The sequence below is a fragment of the Corvus cornix genome, chromosome 5, assembly GCF_000738735.6.
Source record: "Corvus cornix cornix isolate S_Up_H32 chromosome 5, ASM73873v5, whole genome shotgun sequence".
Classification (NCBI taxonomy): Eukaryota; Metazoa; Chordata; class Aves; order Passeriformes; family Corvidae; genus Corvus; species Corvus cornix.
Window position 1 is genome coordinate 52,664,958 of NC_046335.1, and position 18,366 is coordinate 52,683,323.

General features: G+C 47.3%; 1 protein-coding gene and 1 long non-coding RNA gene across 6 annotated transcripts in view; one reads left to right on the forward strand and one right to left on the reverse strand.

Moving 5' to 3' along the window:
* Positions 1 to 2,077, forward strand: part of SWAP70 (switching B cell complex subunit SWAP70) — a 35,552-nt gene extending 33,475 nt beyond the window's left edge. The window contains exon 12 of the mRNA XM_039552468.1: positions 19 to 2,077. Within this exon, the coding sequence (XP_039408402.1) occupies positions 19 to 128 (110 nt within the window). The 3' untranslated portion in view covers positions 129 to 2,077. The remainder of the gene's footprint in view (positions 1 to 18) is intronic.
* LOC104688162 overlaps positions 1 to 18,366 on the reverse strand; it is a 62,264-nt gene that overhangs the window by 12,760 nt on the left and 31,138 nt on the right. For 2 of the 5 annotated variants that reach the window (XR_002044412.3, XR_002044411.3), the window contains 3 exons: positions 13,070 to 13,141; positions 9,116 to 9,278; positions 1,638 to 5,443 (listed from right to left, as the gene is read on the reverse strand). This is a non-coding gene — a long non-coding RNA (uncharacterized LOC104688162). Of the gene's footprint in view, positions 1 to 1,637; positions 5,444 to 9,115; positions 9,279 to 13,069; positions 13,142 to 16,705; positions 16,893 to 18,366 lie in introns of those variants that run through there. The other 3 variants (XR_005601978.1, XR_002044416.3, XR_005601977.1) reach the window with 3 other exon arrangements.

Sequence of the window (18,366 nt, forward strand, 5' to 3'; positions counted from 1 at the left end):
TTGCTCTCTGTCTTCCAGGCTCCAAGAATCCTCACTTCATCACAAACTGGGGCCCAGCCGCCTTCACTGAAGCTGAACTGGAGGAAAGACAAAGGAGCTGGAAAGGGAAAAAAGCCACTTCCGAGTGACAGTGGCAGCTGATGTGTGGCCCAGAACAGGAGCCCACCTCCCCTCATTCTGCTTTGCACAGAGCAGCCTCTCGCTTACAAAATTTAGTTTGCTCAGCAGGTTGGGCCTTTCTGCTCATGAAATGCTGTTTACCACGCTGGAGTGTCTGCTCAGAGCTCAGCCATTACAGTGTGTGGTGTCTGACAGGATGTGCTGTTTTCCGTCACGTTTCCAAGACTTTGCAACTGAAGATTTGTACTGAAATGTAGGTTGTGACAGAGTTGTTCCTATGCTAGCCTGTAACGATCTGACAGCAGCTAACCAGTCAGGCAGCAGCACTTTCATTCCAGAAAGTGAGGGAAGCAGTTGTTCCACTGGTTCAGTTAGTATAATTTCAACCCAGGATAAATCAGTCCTGGAGGTTGTGTCCAACTCTGAGATGGAGCATTACCTTTCCTTCCACTGAGCCTCCTTTCCCTTTTGCTCTGTCCCTCTGTTGCTCTCTGCACGGTGCTTAGTGCTCAGACACATTCCCTTGGCAAGGGGGGGCTGGCATCACTGGGTACCTGCTGCTTGCTTGGATTTGGTGTCCTGTTTCCTTCTCTTTGCAGGAATCCAAACAAAAGAACTGAGATAACCATGTAGAAAATGCTGCTGTAAGACATTCGGAAAAAGTAGTAGTGCAAGACTGGTTTTGTACTGTCTGAAACTTGAGAAGTGCTAAATAAAGCCTTGAGAGTTGTCTTCACAGTTCAAAAGATGCAGTTTTGGCTTACAGGTTTCTGAAGCAGATGAGTGGAAGGTGGTAGCACACACAGGACAAATATACTCTGTGTCAAGGCTGTGTTTGTGCAAGAAATCTGATTATAACATCCTACCATTTTTAGATGTAGCACTTCTGCCTTACTTTTAATTGGAGGCCAGATTAAAAAAAAAAGTACGAAGAAAACTTTTTTCTTTTTAATAAAAATGATAAATGTGTAGTGATACTGCTTTAGAAAAACCCAAGTAATTCCTGTCAATAAAATAACTTCAGTCTTTCTAGTCCCAACGTTTCCCAAAGAGCTTGCTCTGCCTCACAGTTCTCTCCTGGGACAAAGCCAGTTATTTGTGTTTGTGTAGGGAAAAGGAACAAGCCCGTGACTTTGCTTTGCAGATCTCCCACACCAGGCATTGCTCAGTAAAGCAGGATTCCTGCCAACTTGTACAGACATTTTGAAACCCCTCTCCTCGAGGAGCAGGTGCCCACTGGTGTGGCTTGTGAGCAGCTTTGACTGTCCCCCAGCCATCCATCCCTCACCTGCTTGTTAGTTCAGCTACATGTTAAATTATTTGTAGTAAATAGAGAGTAAAATTTTCAGGAGGATTAGCAGTGCCTTAGTGTGCAGCACTGTGATACTTGGGTCTTGGAAGAGCAGAAGCTGTACAGAAGTGGTGTCCAGATTTGGAAGTCAATAGCATTTTATTTGTCTATTAACTAAGACTCACTCAAATACTGAATCTTCTCAGACATTTATTCTCTGGTTATATTTTTATACTAATTGAAATCTTTAATGTTTCAGTAAAGGGAGTGCTGATTAGAATGGCAGGAAAATCTAGGATCTTCCTATTTATACTCACTGTACAGGAAAACCATAGTTCCTTAAGCTTGATAACAAGGCCTTTTTTAAATTGATCACATTTACAGAAGCAATGTGAAGAAAAATCCAACCACCTGTAATAGAATTACTAATGTACACAAGGTTAAACTTTGCTAAAGGAGCTGGAACAGTATTTATAACTACCAGACATTTTATGTGGAGAGCAGAAGGGATATTGGGGCTAAACTTGTTTAATTTTTCTAACAGTCTTTATTTTGGACAACAGTTTTTTAAGAACACCAAATGATGCATGTTTTCATATTTTTTACTGTTCTTTAGATTTGGCTGTTTAATAAAGTAATATAAAGTCATTTACATTTCGGAATTAATGGATGTCTTTTTGTCTGGATTTATTTTGGGCTGTTGGAGTTCAAAATCCAGTAACTGCTGTGTGGAAGAAGTTTAATGGTTGGGTCGGTGGTCACATGGTAACACACACAGACTTTGTTTTAGCAGCGCTCCTGCTCTTAAATGTTCGTATTCAGTACACCTTGATGCAGTCTGGGGCAGGGGCAGGGCAGCTCTTGGAACAGCCACACAGCCCCCCCTCACAACGTGTCAGCCCTGCCTGTCTGTGTCTCTCTGTCTGGGGTCAGCTCTTACTCACTGGCAGAAGAGGAAATGAGACAAGGTTCCTTTTAGCTCTGTCGTCCCGCTTGCTCTGACAAATTAAGAAAGCTTTGTTTAAAGCTTTGCTCAGTAAAGCTGGGGGCAGTGGTTGGTTTAAAAATTAAACTACTTGCATGCTGAGCAAAAATACCACTTGAGAATGAGCCCCTTGGAGCGACACTGAGCAGCATCCAAAGGGAGCACAGAGCTGTGAGTCACCACCGATCATGGATCAGGGAGCATGGAAAGCTTCATCCTGGTGTGCCATCATTTCCAGTGGGGCCAAGGGTTACAGCTCTCCTATTCCCACGAACCAACGAGCCCCCTCAGGGTGAGGATCTGACCTGTGGGGTTAGGGATGTCTCTGGTCTCCCCAAGAAGCCCTAGCTACACCCTGGGCTTACATAGAGGTGGGGGGAAAGCTGTGGCTGCTGTTCCTGAACCTTTGGGAGATGCACTGGAGGGCTCAGCCCACTTATTTTATCTGCCAGATTCAGGTTTAATTTACCTGCTGCTGCTGTAACAGCCCTGCAAAACACTACCCCAGTGCTGTGCTGTTCCTTCTAGGAAGAGGATGGGGTTTGGTTTGGGGTTGGTTTTTTTGGTTTTTTTCCCTGTGATCATTTTATGGACCTGATTTATGAGCCATGCACACTGGATCACACATTCCCAAACTGTAACAGGCTGGCTTCCAGCAGCTCATGTTATTCCTGTTCCACTGTCCTTCATGAACAGTCACAAAAGCAAAGCCTCTGTGGGGGAAAGGAACAGTGTCTTAGGATAGAAAGTGTATCCTAGGGGTTGGGGGGGACCCCAACCCCAAAAGAAGCACCTGTTTGTGCCTGTTAATGGCAGGGGGTTAAGCAGGTGATCATTAAGGCCCCTTCCAACTCAAGGCATCCTGTGATCCTATGGCTCAGTCACGCAGAACACCTGGAACAGGAGCTGCCCCATCCATCTCAGTAGAAGTGAACGGAAAATAACTGCTCTGATTTTTATCTCAAATATGTGAAGCAGTTACGCAAACAATTTTTGAACGAACCGGTGCAGGGCCAGGAAAGGGCCACAAGGCCTTTCAGCTGCTTCGGGGAGAGAGGTCATTATTTGTTAGCCGAAGGAAGGGCTGCAGAAGGGCGGCAGGTGTGCCGTACACTTGTCCTCTCACAGAACGACGAACTCCTTCCACACTTCACAAGATTTTTAGGGGCTTTCCCAGTCTGCCGGTACCATACTGGTTACTCGATAATTGTGGCTCTCCCTGCTTTTTTGTTTTTGTTTTTAATAAATCTTTTCGGGTCACTGTGGCAGCCCCTGCGGCCCCCGCCCGGCTGCCCACGCCGGCGCACGGAGCTCGGCGCCGCCGGGCAGGAGCGCCCGGGCCGGACCTGGGGCTGCCTCATCGCTGGGCTCCGGCTGCCACCTCGTGGTGGCCCAGCCCAGCGTCGCCCGCCCGCGATCCTGCGGTGTTCCCGGCCTGTGGAGGTGTCCCGGGACAGCCACCCCCTCCCCTTTCCCTCCCAGCAGCGGGTGCCAGGGAAAGGGGCTGTGCGCCGAGCCTGCGGCTGCAGCACCATCACCACCTCCCTGCCGTGGCCACCGCAGCTCTGTCCCTGCTCCATGAGCCCGTTCGGTTCCTCTGCTAGCTCAGTATGCCCACAGGCATCCCGTCAGACTAGGAAAAAATGATTTTCTTGTTACCACTGGCCTCGGCGCTAATTCAGACGTATTTTCCAAAGAAACCCCGCCGCACTGCAGGAGGACAACGTGTACAGTGGATACAGCATCCCGCAATCTCCGCAGGGGCAGCTCGGGCTGCCATGCGGCTTTCCTTAGGGTGCTAAGGCAGAGCAAAGAAAAATCTGTGAGGAAGGCTGCTTCCCTGCAAACAGCGTTTCCCCAGGTGCCTGCGTACATGCCCCGGGGCTGCAGGAACGAAGGACGTGCTCAGCATCACGTACTCCTCTTTTGGGAGCAGGGCTCGCGCTCATCCCTTCAAGCCACAAACAGGGTGGGCGTGTGTGAGGAGAGGGTATCAGCCCGTGGTGTAGTGCTAATGCGGCCGTGAGGGCCAAAATAAAATGCAAATGGAAACTTTGTGACGCTTCGCGAATTTAGAGACTATTGTGGCTTCCACACACTTACTGTGAACTCCAACTACTCGGAAATGCCAGGAAGCAAAAGTGAAGAAAAGCACCGTTTTATGGACTTGCTTCCTGAGTATGTCAGAAGTACCCATCCTTCAAAAAAAAGGAAGGTGCAGTGGTTGTTTTAACACATAAGATGAAACAGTATTTGGCAAATGTAGCTGCATCTCACCTCCAGAAGAAATTAAACTTGGAACAGGATGATGCAAAACAGTTAAATTAGAAACATCCTGAAAAGCCTTGAGAGGGAGATTTAATGAGGCAGTTTTTAACACCCTAGAAAAACCAATTGACAAGAGCCCTTCTTCTGCCTTTTTTCTTATATTTTAGCCTAATTGACAGAGGAAATGTAAAAGGATATGAGCAGCAGGGTCAGAGGAAAGCCCATGGCAGACTGGGCAGAATGTTGATAAAAAGAAAAAAAGAAAACATGATCTCCAGCACAATTGCACTCACTTTCCCCCATCAAACATTACTTTAAATTCCTTAATGAATAAAACCACCAAAAAAATAACCCCTTCTGCCCTACTCAGCCTGGTCATAGCTCACATCACTCTTCTGCCTGCCAAAGGATCTTGATCTAGCATCAGCTTTACACATTGTTATTAATATCATTGCTAATTAATAGAGCTTCTTGCCATGGCTGCAGCACACAAAAGGCTTTAACAGGATCTGGGCCTAACGATGTCTTCATGCAAACACTCAGCTGCTGTTATTCTTGTTATATTTTTTCTGAGCACACATTGATATCTCAGATGGGATTAAAAGCTCAGGCATAGTCATGAGACAGTTTCAAAAGCAGCCTGGACTTGGTGTTGACACAAATTATCTGTTTCAATGCCTACCTGAGCATAGAGATTTCTCTTCCCACTCTGAAGAGGCTTGTGCAGCTCAGCCCTGACTCGAAGTGCAAGTGCTGGGGTTCTGGTTCCTCAGTCCTGACTAAAAAAGAAAAGAAACTCAACAAACCACACTTTAAAAACTTTTTTATGGTCAGACTTTTCTTAGCCATTTTCAGAAAGTCCCTCTCACACTGGGACTGAAGTTTTGCATTTGTAGCAGTGCAAGGTTGTGTTCTCTGAACCATTTCCTTTGCCAGTGATGCTTTGGGCCATTTTACTCTCTCCGAGCCATAGAGTCAACCACCACATCTCTCTGTGAGGGAGGACCATGCCCCTTTTTCACCCAGGCTTTCCTCCCAGCCAGAAGGATTGTGTGGCCATGGGCTGCTTTTTCCCAGACAGGAGGTGGGAAATGACAGGAGCAGGGTACAGCCTGCTCACACCTGGGCCCCATCAAAAGCTGAGTGGTGTGGCACTGCTCCCTGTGGGGATGGAGGTGCCACCTTCTGTGTTTGCTGGTTTGCTTTAGCATGGCCACTGCCTGCCTGTGAGGGTTGCACGATGTCCAAGGGGGTCTCTGCTGGCTGATGGAGCTTCCTGGGGAGATGGCTGGCCCAAAACAACCAACACCTCAAGCCTGGTCTCACAGAATAGCTGCACGTGGTCCCTCCGGCAAAGAAAGCCACCTGCCCGTGCTCCAGCACACTCTCCTCACTGTCACCATGACAGATGGCAAGAGTCAAGCCTACAGCTGCTCTCACTGCACCTCCAGCCAGCAAATCCTTCCCACCAGCAGGAGAAAATCCAGAGCCTATATTCCTTGAAATCATGCTTCAAGGAACAGCACAGGCATGGGGTGTGGTAGGAGAACCAGCCTGTCAGAGGGAAAGGGGACAAGAAAACACTGCCAGGCGCTGAACACCCGTGCTGGGCCAGGCTGCTGTGAGCGCAGAGCAGGGAGCAGTCCTGCACAGCTTCGAAGGCAGCTCTGTCTCTGCCTCCGCCCTCGCCCTGTTCTGACCAGTCCCTGCCCCTGGCGTCCCTGGGGCTGCCAGCAAATCTGAGGTGCTCTGTGCTGCAGGCTGGCACAGATCTTGCGGCAGAAAGCTCCCGATGAGCGCTGAGCCCGGGGCAGCCTGTGCCGGGTCCAGGGGAGCGTCTGCTGAGCCCACACCACCTCCAGGAGAGCAGAGCTGCACAACCACGCTCTGTTCTTCCAGTTTTCCATTCTTTTCTCATTTTCATCTCGCCCCTCCTGATGAGCCCCAAGTCCCTACGTGCCGAAGCAGGATGAGAAGACTGACACGATTTTTCCAAAGCCCCCGGCGAGTCGTGGGACCCGCAGCCCAGGGCTCCGCCAGCTCCTGCCCCGGCAGGCCGGCCAGGCAGCGGCAGCTGCTCCCCCAGAGACGGGGAGAACAATAAGAAATACCAGATCTGCCGCAGGAATGCGGGAGATACCGTGGCAGGGGGCCCTGAGAGTCTGGGCAGGATTTGCTCACGGCTTGGCCGCAGCCCAGGGGATGCTACTCAGGCCGCGCTGTCGCCGGCCGCGGTGGCGGGGGATGCGCGGGGGATGCGCGGGGGATGCGCGGGGGATGCGCGGACCCCCCCGGGCGCCGGACACCAGATGGCAGCCGGACACCGTCGCACAGCCCCGGAGAGCCCGGGGAGCTCGGCCCTGCTCGGCAGGCTCCTAATGAATCACATCTGCGGCTCCCGCCCGGGGAGGCAGGGCCGGGGATGCGGCACCGCGCGGGGGTTTCGCGGCTGAGCCGGTCCCACGCTCGGAGCCGCGTCACTCGTGTACGTGCAGCACCACACTGCTGCTGCTGCGGGACGAACCCACACCCAGCAGCGGCCAAAACCTCTGCCCGGGGCTGCCTGACCTCCAAAGGAAGGAGGGAGAGGACTGGGAAGAGGATGACCAAGGCTGCCAGCACAGCTCGGGGGCTTCACCCAAGGCTGTGCAGCCGCGGTGCCCTCTCTCCCTCCTGTGGGCACGTTGTCACCCTGAGCTGCTCAAGTGACTGAAACCAGGGTCTGCACCCGCCGCTGCCAAGGCCTGACACGCCAATTAGAGAGTCATTACTCTGTTGGGTAACATTTTCCCTCAATGACTTAGGAACTTTAACCCAATTTTGAAATGTAGGGGAGGCTAAACTAGATTACCTTAGCTCAACTGCTCATGTCATAAGCCCTTGAGAAGTGGGACTGGAGAGTTTTTCCTCCAGAAACCTTTTGTTGGCTCACAAAATCCTCGTTTTTTTCTTAGCTCAGACACCAAGAGGGGGAGTTTTCAACTTCCAAAAATAAATCAAAGACACCACGATGCCTGTAGGGTATTTGTTTCTCCATTGGAACGTGAACCTGGTGGTTTAGTTTAAGGGAGGCTAAGCTAACTCTCACATTTTCTGCATTCCTCTTTTTCCTGATAGATCAAGATCGACAGGTTTGAACTGTTGTTTTAATGAAAACCTACTACTCCTGAGAGGGTTTCCTGTTTTAGAAAGATGATATTTCAGAGCTACAAAATTCCAAACAATTTGACTTGCTATCACCTTCGTCAGGTCCCTTAACCTCCTTATGCCTCAGCTGGGCATTGATGAAAGGTGGGTGATTTTTATCCACTAATAAAGAGACATCTACAAAATCATAATCCGTCCCTAAAAAGAGGGCTCTTTAAGTGATACCCTAAAGCTGTGTCCACAAGGTGCAAATCAGAGATTGTTGAGTGAGGCCTTGGAAGGAGCCACTTGTACCAGGGCACGACCAGAGCCCCTGGCACCAGCCCCTGCCAGCCCCTTGTAGAGTCACCTCCAGCTCCTCCACCTTTATTCCTGATGCCTGGCTGCCAGAAAACCTCATCTGCGCTTTTGGGTAACAACCACAAGTTGAAGCAGCCTTTAGCCTCTAATTAACTGGAGTTAAATCACCACATAGCTACCCCCAAAGTTTCATGGAAATTAGGCCAACACTCCAGCCAAGTCCTCTTTTTTCATCTCTCATCTCTCATTCAAGCTGCTGGTAGGTTTCCCCCTCCCTTGTGCATGTGGAACCCTGAAAACACTCTGGGGTAAATCTAAATATGACCAACCTCAACAGTGCATCTCTGGAGAGTTTTCAGAGCTTAAGCTCTGCAACTCAGAGTAAGTTTGGGGGTAGGTGCAAATCCCTTGTTGAAGGTTCAGGTATTTGTTTTAAAGTTACAAGTACAAGAGGACTCCCTGAATAAATTTTTGGTCCAGGAAACTGAGCTTCAGCTCCCAGTTTTGTTAATTCTGCAATCCAAAATGTTTTCTTTGCTGTTTTTTTCCCCTGACTTTTAAAGGCAATTAGGATTTTCCAACTGTTCTAACAATTTAGATGCTCTAATATGTAAAAACACTTTCTTGTGTTACAAAAGTTTCTCCAAATTGTAAAACGCGTTACAAAGGGGAGGGAGCCAGCCCCATGTACACTGTCTGGACTGCTCTTCTGGCAGAAAATGACAGCTGGCAGTGTGCAAGGCATGGAAAAATAACTTATCACCCAGATCCTTCAAACAGTCAAAACCGCCTTAGCTGGGCAAACCGGCACTGATTTCTCAGAACTAATCCCTGGAGGTACAGGTCTGCTGACGTCAAGCCTGCTGTGGTTATTGCAGGGCTCACAGCCCTTCTAACATTCTATCTGCAAGCCCCAGTCCAGCCCACTGCACAGAGAAGCTCTTCAGAAGTTTCTGATAGGGGTGGCTGGGACTGTCGAGGGCCCTTGACGCCTCCCCACTCACCTGCTCCAACTGTGCAGCCGAGGGTTTTAGGGATCTCTGAAGCTCACACTTCAAGAAGCCAGCTGTTGTCCTGCTTGACGCAGAAATCCTCCTGGAACTTTGCTGCTTCCTGTCCGAGCTCCTCTTTTAAAGCCACATTTTCTGCCTGCTATCCGAAAGAAGCCTATAATAAAGGAGAAGACAGCAAAGCTCAGGAAAGCACTTATCTGACATGTAAAAGCTCACAGGTGCAACAGGAAGGGATGCACATGCCCATCAGGAAAATGGGAAAGGCATTAATGATTTTCAGAGCTAGATTCTCACTTGTTATTTCTCTCTGGCTATTATTTTTGAAAGACTTGAGGATTCCTTTTATCAGGGAATGTTTCTGGAAAAGTTCTTGCAGAAAGAGCTTCTTTTTTTTTTAAATCCCTTTGCATTTCAGGTAGATGAAGCACTTCATAAGTACTGCTCAAGCGCAGGAGTAACTGGGATTTTGGGGGATGCTGAGACTTATCAGCTTGCTGGAGCTGCTGGAGCAGAGCCAACAGCTGTGATGAACCAGCCCTGTGCTGGTGGTGGGATGGTACATCCCTGCCCCACAGACCTGCCAGTGAGCTGCTTCCTTCTGAATGCAGAGCTGCACGTGGCCACATTTTCTGCTTCCCCCGTTCTGCAGCGCAGACATCCCCCGGGGTCCCAGAACTGCAGGATGAAAAAGTCATCCTTCCTTCTGGCCTGGATCCTGGACAGACATGTGCACATGCTTAGTGCTGAGCATGTGAGTAGCAACACTGATCTCCATGGAGCAATCCGCACGCTTGAGCCTCTGCACATTTGGGAGCAGGGGAGAGGAGGACACTGGGTTCTCTGGTTGCCTGTTTTACATACCACTCCTGGAGATCCCACCCAAAAGAGAGCTGCGCAGCAGGATGGCGCTGAGCTACACAGCTATTTTTATTTCCATCTCTTGTGGCCTTGCTGAGCCCTGCTATGAATTATCTGGGATATCACACCCCAGACGAGTCCAAACAACAGGTCTTGCTGCAGACTGTCTGTGTTTAGAGGGATGATCTAGTTACTGCTTTCCCCCCACCCCGTCTTCTTCCTTATTCCCATTAGTGACACGCTGGCTGCAGAGAAAAGTTATTCATGCTCCAGAAATGTAATATTTACTCAAAACAATTTTTATTTGGCTTGGCTTCTTCCCAGTGCCATAAAGTGATAGCCAGCCCCAAGTGCTTACATAGACAACATGTGCATCTGAGTCATATTTATGATCCCCGTTATAAAAAGCACACAACCTTGTTTTTTGGTGCAATAGGATGGGACTGAAGGCATCAGCACATCTTGAGCATAGCCTGTCTCTGGAATCTGCAGAAATTTGCCATGCTCCAAATTTAGAACTTGTGGGTGGAAGCTCGGTCAGGAGCCAACTTTTTATACCATTACATCACAGGAATTGAGGGCTTCGTGCCAAGGATCCAAGGAAATTAATAAAGAGCAGAGGCTGTCCAGCTGTTTGAATTTAAAGTCATGGCAGAGAGGTAATTATTAATAAATATGGCTTTATTCGGAACATCGTAATCTCGTTGCTTAAATTGAACATATCCCCTCTCTTTACTGCAGTTTACTATTCTGTTAGAACTTGCAAAGACAATAGGAAGGGATTAACATCTGTAAGAGAGAGGCCCAGGGAAGCTGGGATCCTTCTCGACAGAGGCCACGCTCCAGTGATGGCTCTCCAGCTGAGCACCGCTCCGCCGCTGCCAAGGGCATCGCGGCTCCCCCGGCTGCGGGAGGGGGCTGGAACGTGGCGTGCATTCTTCCAGCTAAAACACACAAGGTCTCCAATGGACGGGGATCAAAGCCATAGACAGCTAATTTGAAGAGAAATTCAATTTGTTTGACCTCCCTGTGCTGGGGCAGCCAGTGCAAGCTCAAATGTCACAGCCTCCAGGGAGCTGATGGTAAAGCACGGGGCCACGTACCAAGAGGCACAGGGTGACCTGAGCGACCTCCCATCCTGTTTAGGATGCACCGTGTGTGCCCATAGCCCTGGCAGGGCTTGGTCCTGGGTGCAGAGTGTGGCTGGGCTTGGGGAAGGGCCGTGCTGGTGCTGGGAGGGGGCCACTGCCCCGTGCCCCCACAGACTGTGGAGCCCGGGTCTGCCACATGCCGCTTTCGGCACCTCAAACGCACAGCGCACACGACAGGCACCTTACAAGCCCCAGCCCACAGCCCCAGCAGGACAGGCTCTGCAGGAAAACACCTGGCTCTGCACACAGAAAGGGGTCGGGGTCCCAGGGCTTGGTCTGCAAGCCAAGGGCTGAGCACAGGCTTGTCATGAAATACACAGCCAGGAGAATACAGCAGTGTCTTTGGGAAAGGGGCTCCCCTGATGCTTAAACCACAGAAATGTTGGTATGCAGCTTCAGAGATTTACAGCTTATACTCTCCTCAAGGGTATGCAAAAGCCATGAGTAATTAAAAATATGGCTCTGGGTTCTCTAGGAAGTTCCCTATTTCCATTTTACAGATAAACAAGCTGAGGTGAAAGCAACTGAAAGCTGCTTCAGTGGAACAATACTGCCAGCAAGCCAAACGTTAGAGTTCCCCGGGAGATGTTCCTGCACCCACAGACACCTCGTCGTGCTTGCACATGTATTTCTTGCAGCAGCACATACCAAACAGGTTTATGCATCCATCCCTCACCAGGAGCCAGTACAGCAAAGACTGGGACTTGCAGCTTCCAACAGCCCCAGCTTTTGTCTAATCACACACACACACAAAATATTAAAAAGTATGGTTTAAAAACCATAACCAGCAGGTTAAAAAAAAGTAAAAAATAACCACTTCAACGATGTGATCACAGGGTGACAATTTCCACAAAGGAAAGAAGACAGTCACTGATAGGGATAAAAAGCAGAAATCAAGTCAATTAAATTCAGTGATCTTAGAATCACAGAATAGTTTAGGTTGCAGAAACCTCTAAGTCATTCCTCACTTCTTAAATGTGGTGTTTCCACCAGCAACACAGGCATGGGCACGCAGGGGGTGTTACAAGAAGTCAGGCTGCTCTAGATTCAACAGGCTCTATTACTGGATAAACCTCTTGTTTTTTACCTAGAAAAATAATGATGCCAACCATTCATTCCTGCCAGAGAACCTCGGAGAGATCCTGGCCCTGCTCAAGTACAATGCTATGCATTTTTTGTCTCAGCATGTAGCTGCTCATGCTGGACTGTGTATTTTATGTTTCTGTGAACAGCTGTGAACATCTAAAGATTAAAAACCTCAGGTTTATTAAACATCCCACTTATGGTCAAGAGAAGCCCCCTGTGACGCATGACTCACAGAGGGAAGCTGGGACACTGCAGTGGGTGAGGAGAGCCTTTGGCTGCTGCTTCCCTGCAGGGTGGGAGACCTTTCTGGGTTCTTTCTGGTAATCTGGACTGGCTCCTGGAGCTGGCTTGTGCATGCTGAGAGCATTTTACATGGCTCTGAAGCTCCACCTCAAAACAGAATGGCATGAAGAGACTTTGAGGAGGGACAATACAGGGTTTTCCTCAATGGCTAAAAATACCTGTAATACAGGACTGAAAAGGACAAATGGACTTCAGTGATTGGATAACTTGAGGAAAAATTAAAACAAAAAATTGTTATTGGGGCAAAAAACTCCCCAAAAAGTATCACCAGATATTTGCCAGAGCAAAAAGGCAAAGGAGTCTTTATTTTCTACATGAGTGCCCCATGGTAGGTTTAGTTTGAGGAGTGAAGTAGCCATTTTACCTGCAGTATTATGCTGTTTGGTACCCCAAAGCTTGTTGGTGTGTGTGGTCCTCTTGCATGAGAGAGTCTGCAAAGGCAATGCCACTGCTCTTTCCACATGAGGATAAAGGTGGAAGAAAAATGTCAGCAAAATGAGCAGCCTTAGGGGTATCATCATGCACCCGAGAAGCTGGGAATGCCTACCTGTCAGGATGCTCATTGTCCTCAGCCCTTCCTTTCAGGTTCTGCAGGACAGTAATCCCACTTCCTGGAGTGCTGCATTAGACAAGTAATTGTAGTTAGCAAGTGATTCTATGGAAGTAGCTGAAACACTTCAAGCTATAGCCCAACAAATTTCTAACCCATGGCTAATCTCCAACTCTCTTCCCACCGAAGTCAGAAGAAATCCCTCCTGCCCCATCTACAGTTCTTAGAAATGCAGCCAGCATTTAAAATTTTGGAGATCGTGCCCATTCTTATAACTGGGCAAGAGTCAGATTTCCATAATGCTACTCCTGCTGCAGAGACACTTCCTTCCCAGAAGTTCCCTTGTCTCCAGCAGACCATCCCTTATTTCACTACTAGTTCTAGATGCAGCCAAGCATCATCCTATTTAAAAGCCCTCTTCCAACAGCGGTAGCAATAAACACATTTGGCCAGCTAATTCACCTTCTGCAGTCACGGAGCTGGACTAACAACCTGCCATATCTTCTGGCACTGTAGCTTGTAAAACCAACTCCAACTGGTAGCACAGAAGCATAGAAAACATGGAGAAGGGCTTTATGAGACGGTGGGTTTGTGGCTTCTTATTTTGACTTGTTTCCATGAGATTCTTTGAAGTCTCAAGCTGGAATGAAGGGACCTTGGTTGCGCCTTATTTTCCAGCAGTTTCTTTCAAAGATGAGTCATTTGGAAAGCACGGAAAGTATCACAGTAATTGCTTTGATGTCTTTAATAGAAATTTGGGATGGATTTGAAAGCAATGAGGGAAGTGCTGTTATTTCCTTTTGGAATGGCAGCCTGACATGACTGGTGCTGTTATACAACACAGCGACCAAACAGCAGTGCACACGCGAGCCTGGCAGCGGCCGAGGAGCTTGTCCTCCTAATCAAGTTTAGATCTGGATGCTGATGGACTCAGCAAACAAACACTCATGTTTATTATAACAGAATGAACAGAATGTACTACAGAGAATATGACTCACTTTTCCATAGGACGCCTGTCTATTCTCCGGGTTTGGATAAGGAAATGTTGCACCTCTCGCTTACAGTTTGTTTTACAAAGTTTTAATGAGCCTGTCCCAGTGAGCTGTCACCCTGCCACATAAAACCTGATCCATTTGCCTTTGTGAAAATAAGTGTGGCTTTTGACAGGACACCCTGCACTAGGCCCTACTAAATCAGCCAGCCAGACTCACTCACAGGTGGTTTTAGTCTGGAGTGCTTTTTGAAATGAAAATATGCAGCCAGCCTCAGCAGCATGTCGGCTGCTTTCCCTTGGGTGACAGGCTGTCCTGCTGCATCCAAAGTACCCCTCCTCCTCCTTCTCTGCGGGACAGAGCCTGCCTTTTAAAACCATGACTTTCCGTAAGAAAAGAGTTTGTTGAAAGCAGAGTTCGAGGAAGGGGCAATGAAGAAATGATCACATTTTTAATTCAAAACATGTAAAACTCAAAAAAAGCTGCCTATTAACTCACAGGAAATTCTGATTAAAGTAGGTGTCCTTACAGGACCCTCCTGCAAGAAATTCAAATGAAGGCAAGGGAAGGGAAAGAGATTTTTAAGTAAACAAGTGAGAAGAGCCAGGGAAAACAAGAGAAATAAGCAGGGTCTCAGGTGGCTGACTTGGCAGAGTGGGGCGTGAAGGAAGGAAGAGGCTGTGGGACAACGAACTGCTGGCGTTTACAGTAGTCAAGAAGTCTCCAGAGTTTGTGACTTTAACCACAAGTTACTTAACAATACTGTATGCTCATTCTCCTTCACATCCAGCCCCAGCCATGCCAGTAAATCCCTCTCCTAGTCAAGAGGGGGGATGCAGGTTCAGGGTGGTGGGGTTGGACAAAGCAGAAGGACTGGCAGAAAGGGTGTTTCACTGCCCCCTGAAATAACAGGAGTCATGATGAGAAATGATGAGCTCCTGGCTCAGGTCTCAGTCCCTGGATAGGAGAAGGCTAGTGAGTAACAAGTTTGGGACGCAGAGGCTGCCCTGTGGTGTAGACAGAGCCACTTACAGCTAGAAAGAATTGTTTTTCCGCCTGAAGTCAGTGAAGGCCTTCCAGTGCCAGAAGAGAGTCATGACAGAAGAGAAATGGTGCATTTGTCACTTCCCAGCAATGGGTGCAGGAAAGCAGAGGATCCACTAGTGAAGAGGTGAATTTGAACTGGCACTTCAGAGACCGACTTGTTGCTGTGGCTTTCTACCAGGCATTGAAAATTACTGTGAAAGGTACCCTTGGTCCATGTCTGTGGTGGAGATTAGCCTGGGGAATATTTAATTTCTGAAATGGTTTTCCGACTTGCAGAGTCTTAGCTAAGGTTAAAGACTGCTCAGGTTATATATCTCATCCCTATGGGAATTTGCATGGATCTGCAAATGCATTGTTTTAAAGCTACCAGCTGCAATAATGGAGAAATGAACTGAATGACAGAAAAAACCCCTAAAATAGTTACCATTAACCCCAGGAGGGCTGGGGGTGTGTTGAGCTGTGGTTTTCTGTGCTCGGTAGCGATGTGTCATCATAAAGAGCCTACATTCAATAGCAGAACAATGCTGTGCATGGTGTCACCTTCCCAGGGGTTCACTGTGCAACAGCTTCTCCAAACTTCTCCATTTCCACTGCTGAAGCAGCTCATTAAAAAAAAATCCTCATACAGCTGGGAATTATAAAACTCTACAAGAGCCTGTGACGCCGAGGACCTTTGTTTGGAGGCACACCTCCGTTTCTAGTGCTTTGGAAGCTGGTCTTTTCCAAAAATCTTTCTATAGATACTAAAGCAAGGATGGATCTGGCCACAGTCCATTCACCATGAGTGATTATATCTTAAAGGGATATTCCCTCTCTTTAAAAATTCCAATTCTTCACGTGTTTCTGGTTAAAAAAACCCAGCACAGAAGAACCAACCTTTGTGCCTATGTCATTGTCTTAGCTGTATGAATTTAAACATTCCATTGTAAGCTAAGATTATCTTGCCTCTTGCCCATTGAGACATGTGGGTTTGGCTTTTTAAGACTCCATAACTAGCCTGCTTGAACCCTGTCCAGCAAGTTTTCATCTAAATTGATTAGGACTTGGAACGTATTTTCTTGGACAAATTGTGGTCTAATGAATAGAACACTCCCTCACAGCTGTCCTGCCAGAAAGCCAAGATTTTTTCTGTCTAAAAATCATCCCAAAGTGACCCTTAGATAAAGTTCAGAATCCATTTTCATTTTTTTAATTAAGAAAAGGTTTGCTTACTTCCATTCCATACATTTCAGCGCTAGGCAGCTGACACACGATTCCCACTAAACATTTTATTTTAAAGAATTTGGTTGTGATGTCAGGTCTGCCACAGACAATACATTTCTAAACACACTGTTTACATTAAACACAAAGCAAGAGGATGGTTTTAGCAGGAGGAGAAGCTTCTCTCATCCCGGTACCTGTAGATGGCACATAGAGCAAACTCAAGGTCGGCTCTGCTCTCCACACGATAAATTTAAACATTAATGAAGACAAACAGGGAATATCATTGTAAAGCCTCACCCAAGCACCAGAGATTTCCACAGTGCCCTTCTCCAGGGACAAGGCTCCCCAAGAGACCCCTCCTCATTCCCAGTAAGTGCCTTCATGAGCTCACCTTCAAGTCCAAGAGTGGACTGGCTGGGAATTCCTGCCATTAATTAATGCTGGCCAAAAGAAGACAGCACTTCCCCTGGCCACTCCGGGGTAAAAGCTGTCCCACTTAGGATGAGTGCACCTTTTCTTTTTAGCATTTTGCTCCGTAGTTGTTCTCCCAAATGTCCCAGCTTGAAGCCTCAGTAAATGTTTGTGTTATGATTAGCCCATCTGGAAATTTTATTCTATGACCACTCTCATGGTAGACAAGGAGGATTTCATTCAATCCAGAATACCCGGTGGACATCCATGGTTACATCATATTCCTTATCTCCTAGCAAGAGTATTTCTAGGAACCAGGAGTACAATTTGAGACAAGATCAGATTCTTTCTAGTCTTGCAAAAGATGGTTCTGACCCATGTGGAAATAATGTGTCTTCACCACGTTTTCAGGACTTAACTGACACGTGATGCTCAGAAATTAAATATATGTGCAGGAATTTAAAGGAACTGGTCTCTCAAGAAACACAACTTCCCAAGTTTTTAAAGATTGGTTATATCTCTAACAAGATATAGGAAACTGAGGCAAAGTCATTTCTGCTCAGTCTTGAATGGAATTTGGCTACTTCAGCTACCAACTATGCTCAGAGAAGAAAAGTAAATGATGAGAAATTGCTCTGTTACAAAAGAAATGAGCATCATGGTACTTCTTGTGGAAAATGGGTCATAAAAAGACAGGACACATTGGGCTGCACAAATTTACCTGGAATTCCCCAGAGAAGATGGTAGCTGCTGCAGTTATTCTCCAGTGCCTTTACTGAAGGTTGGTTCAGTCACAACAATGTGATTAGTCAATATGCATCATTAGATAGCAAGATCTTACTTAAGCTTATGCTGCTTTGACAGACAGATGCAGAAAAATATCATGCACCTCACCTAAAGTCCATGTCATCTTTGGCTGTGGGCGAAGAAAACTGGGTACATCTGCAGCCATTAATTTGAGCCCCATTTTTTAAATTTCTGTGTGCTCTTAAACCATTAGAACCTAAATATAATGACAAGGAATGAGTACAACCAAGATTTGCTAACACTTTATCACACTGTATTCTGCAGCCTCTATTGTCTGGAGATGTGGTTATAATGGGCAGATTATACAGCATTAAACCCTCCTGAAAGCATAGACAGAAAATATGATATAATCTTGCTCGGAGCAATTATCTTTAAACACAAGAACAGCTTCAGTGCCCAGTGGAGAGTGGCAAGCGAAGTTATGAGCCCAAGGCAAAACAGTGACCAGCTGCCAAGAAACATCCTCGTTAGCCTTTGTTAGAGTTTGCCTTTTTAAAGTCATTGTGCAGCATAATTAAGTTGGTAACATGCAGATGAGAAAGTGGAAAAAAATGTGAAGACATAGGGAGATGAAATACTAAAGCACTGAAAGATGTCACCTCCTCTGCAAAATGCTTATATTGTGAAATAAAAAGAGAAGAAAGAACGAGTCATTTCAGGATATGTCTGGAATGAGAGATAAGAGAAGAAGATTACAATCTCCTGGTAGTCTCCCACAAAACCTCTTCATTTGCATTCTACATCACAAGGGCTGACTACCAACACAAAGCAAGAGGGCAAGAGGGCAGTAATGGAGAACAGACAAGATGAACTGCAGCCTAAGAAATGGGATTT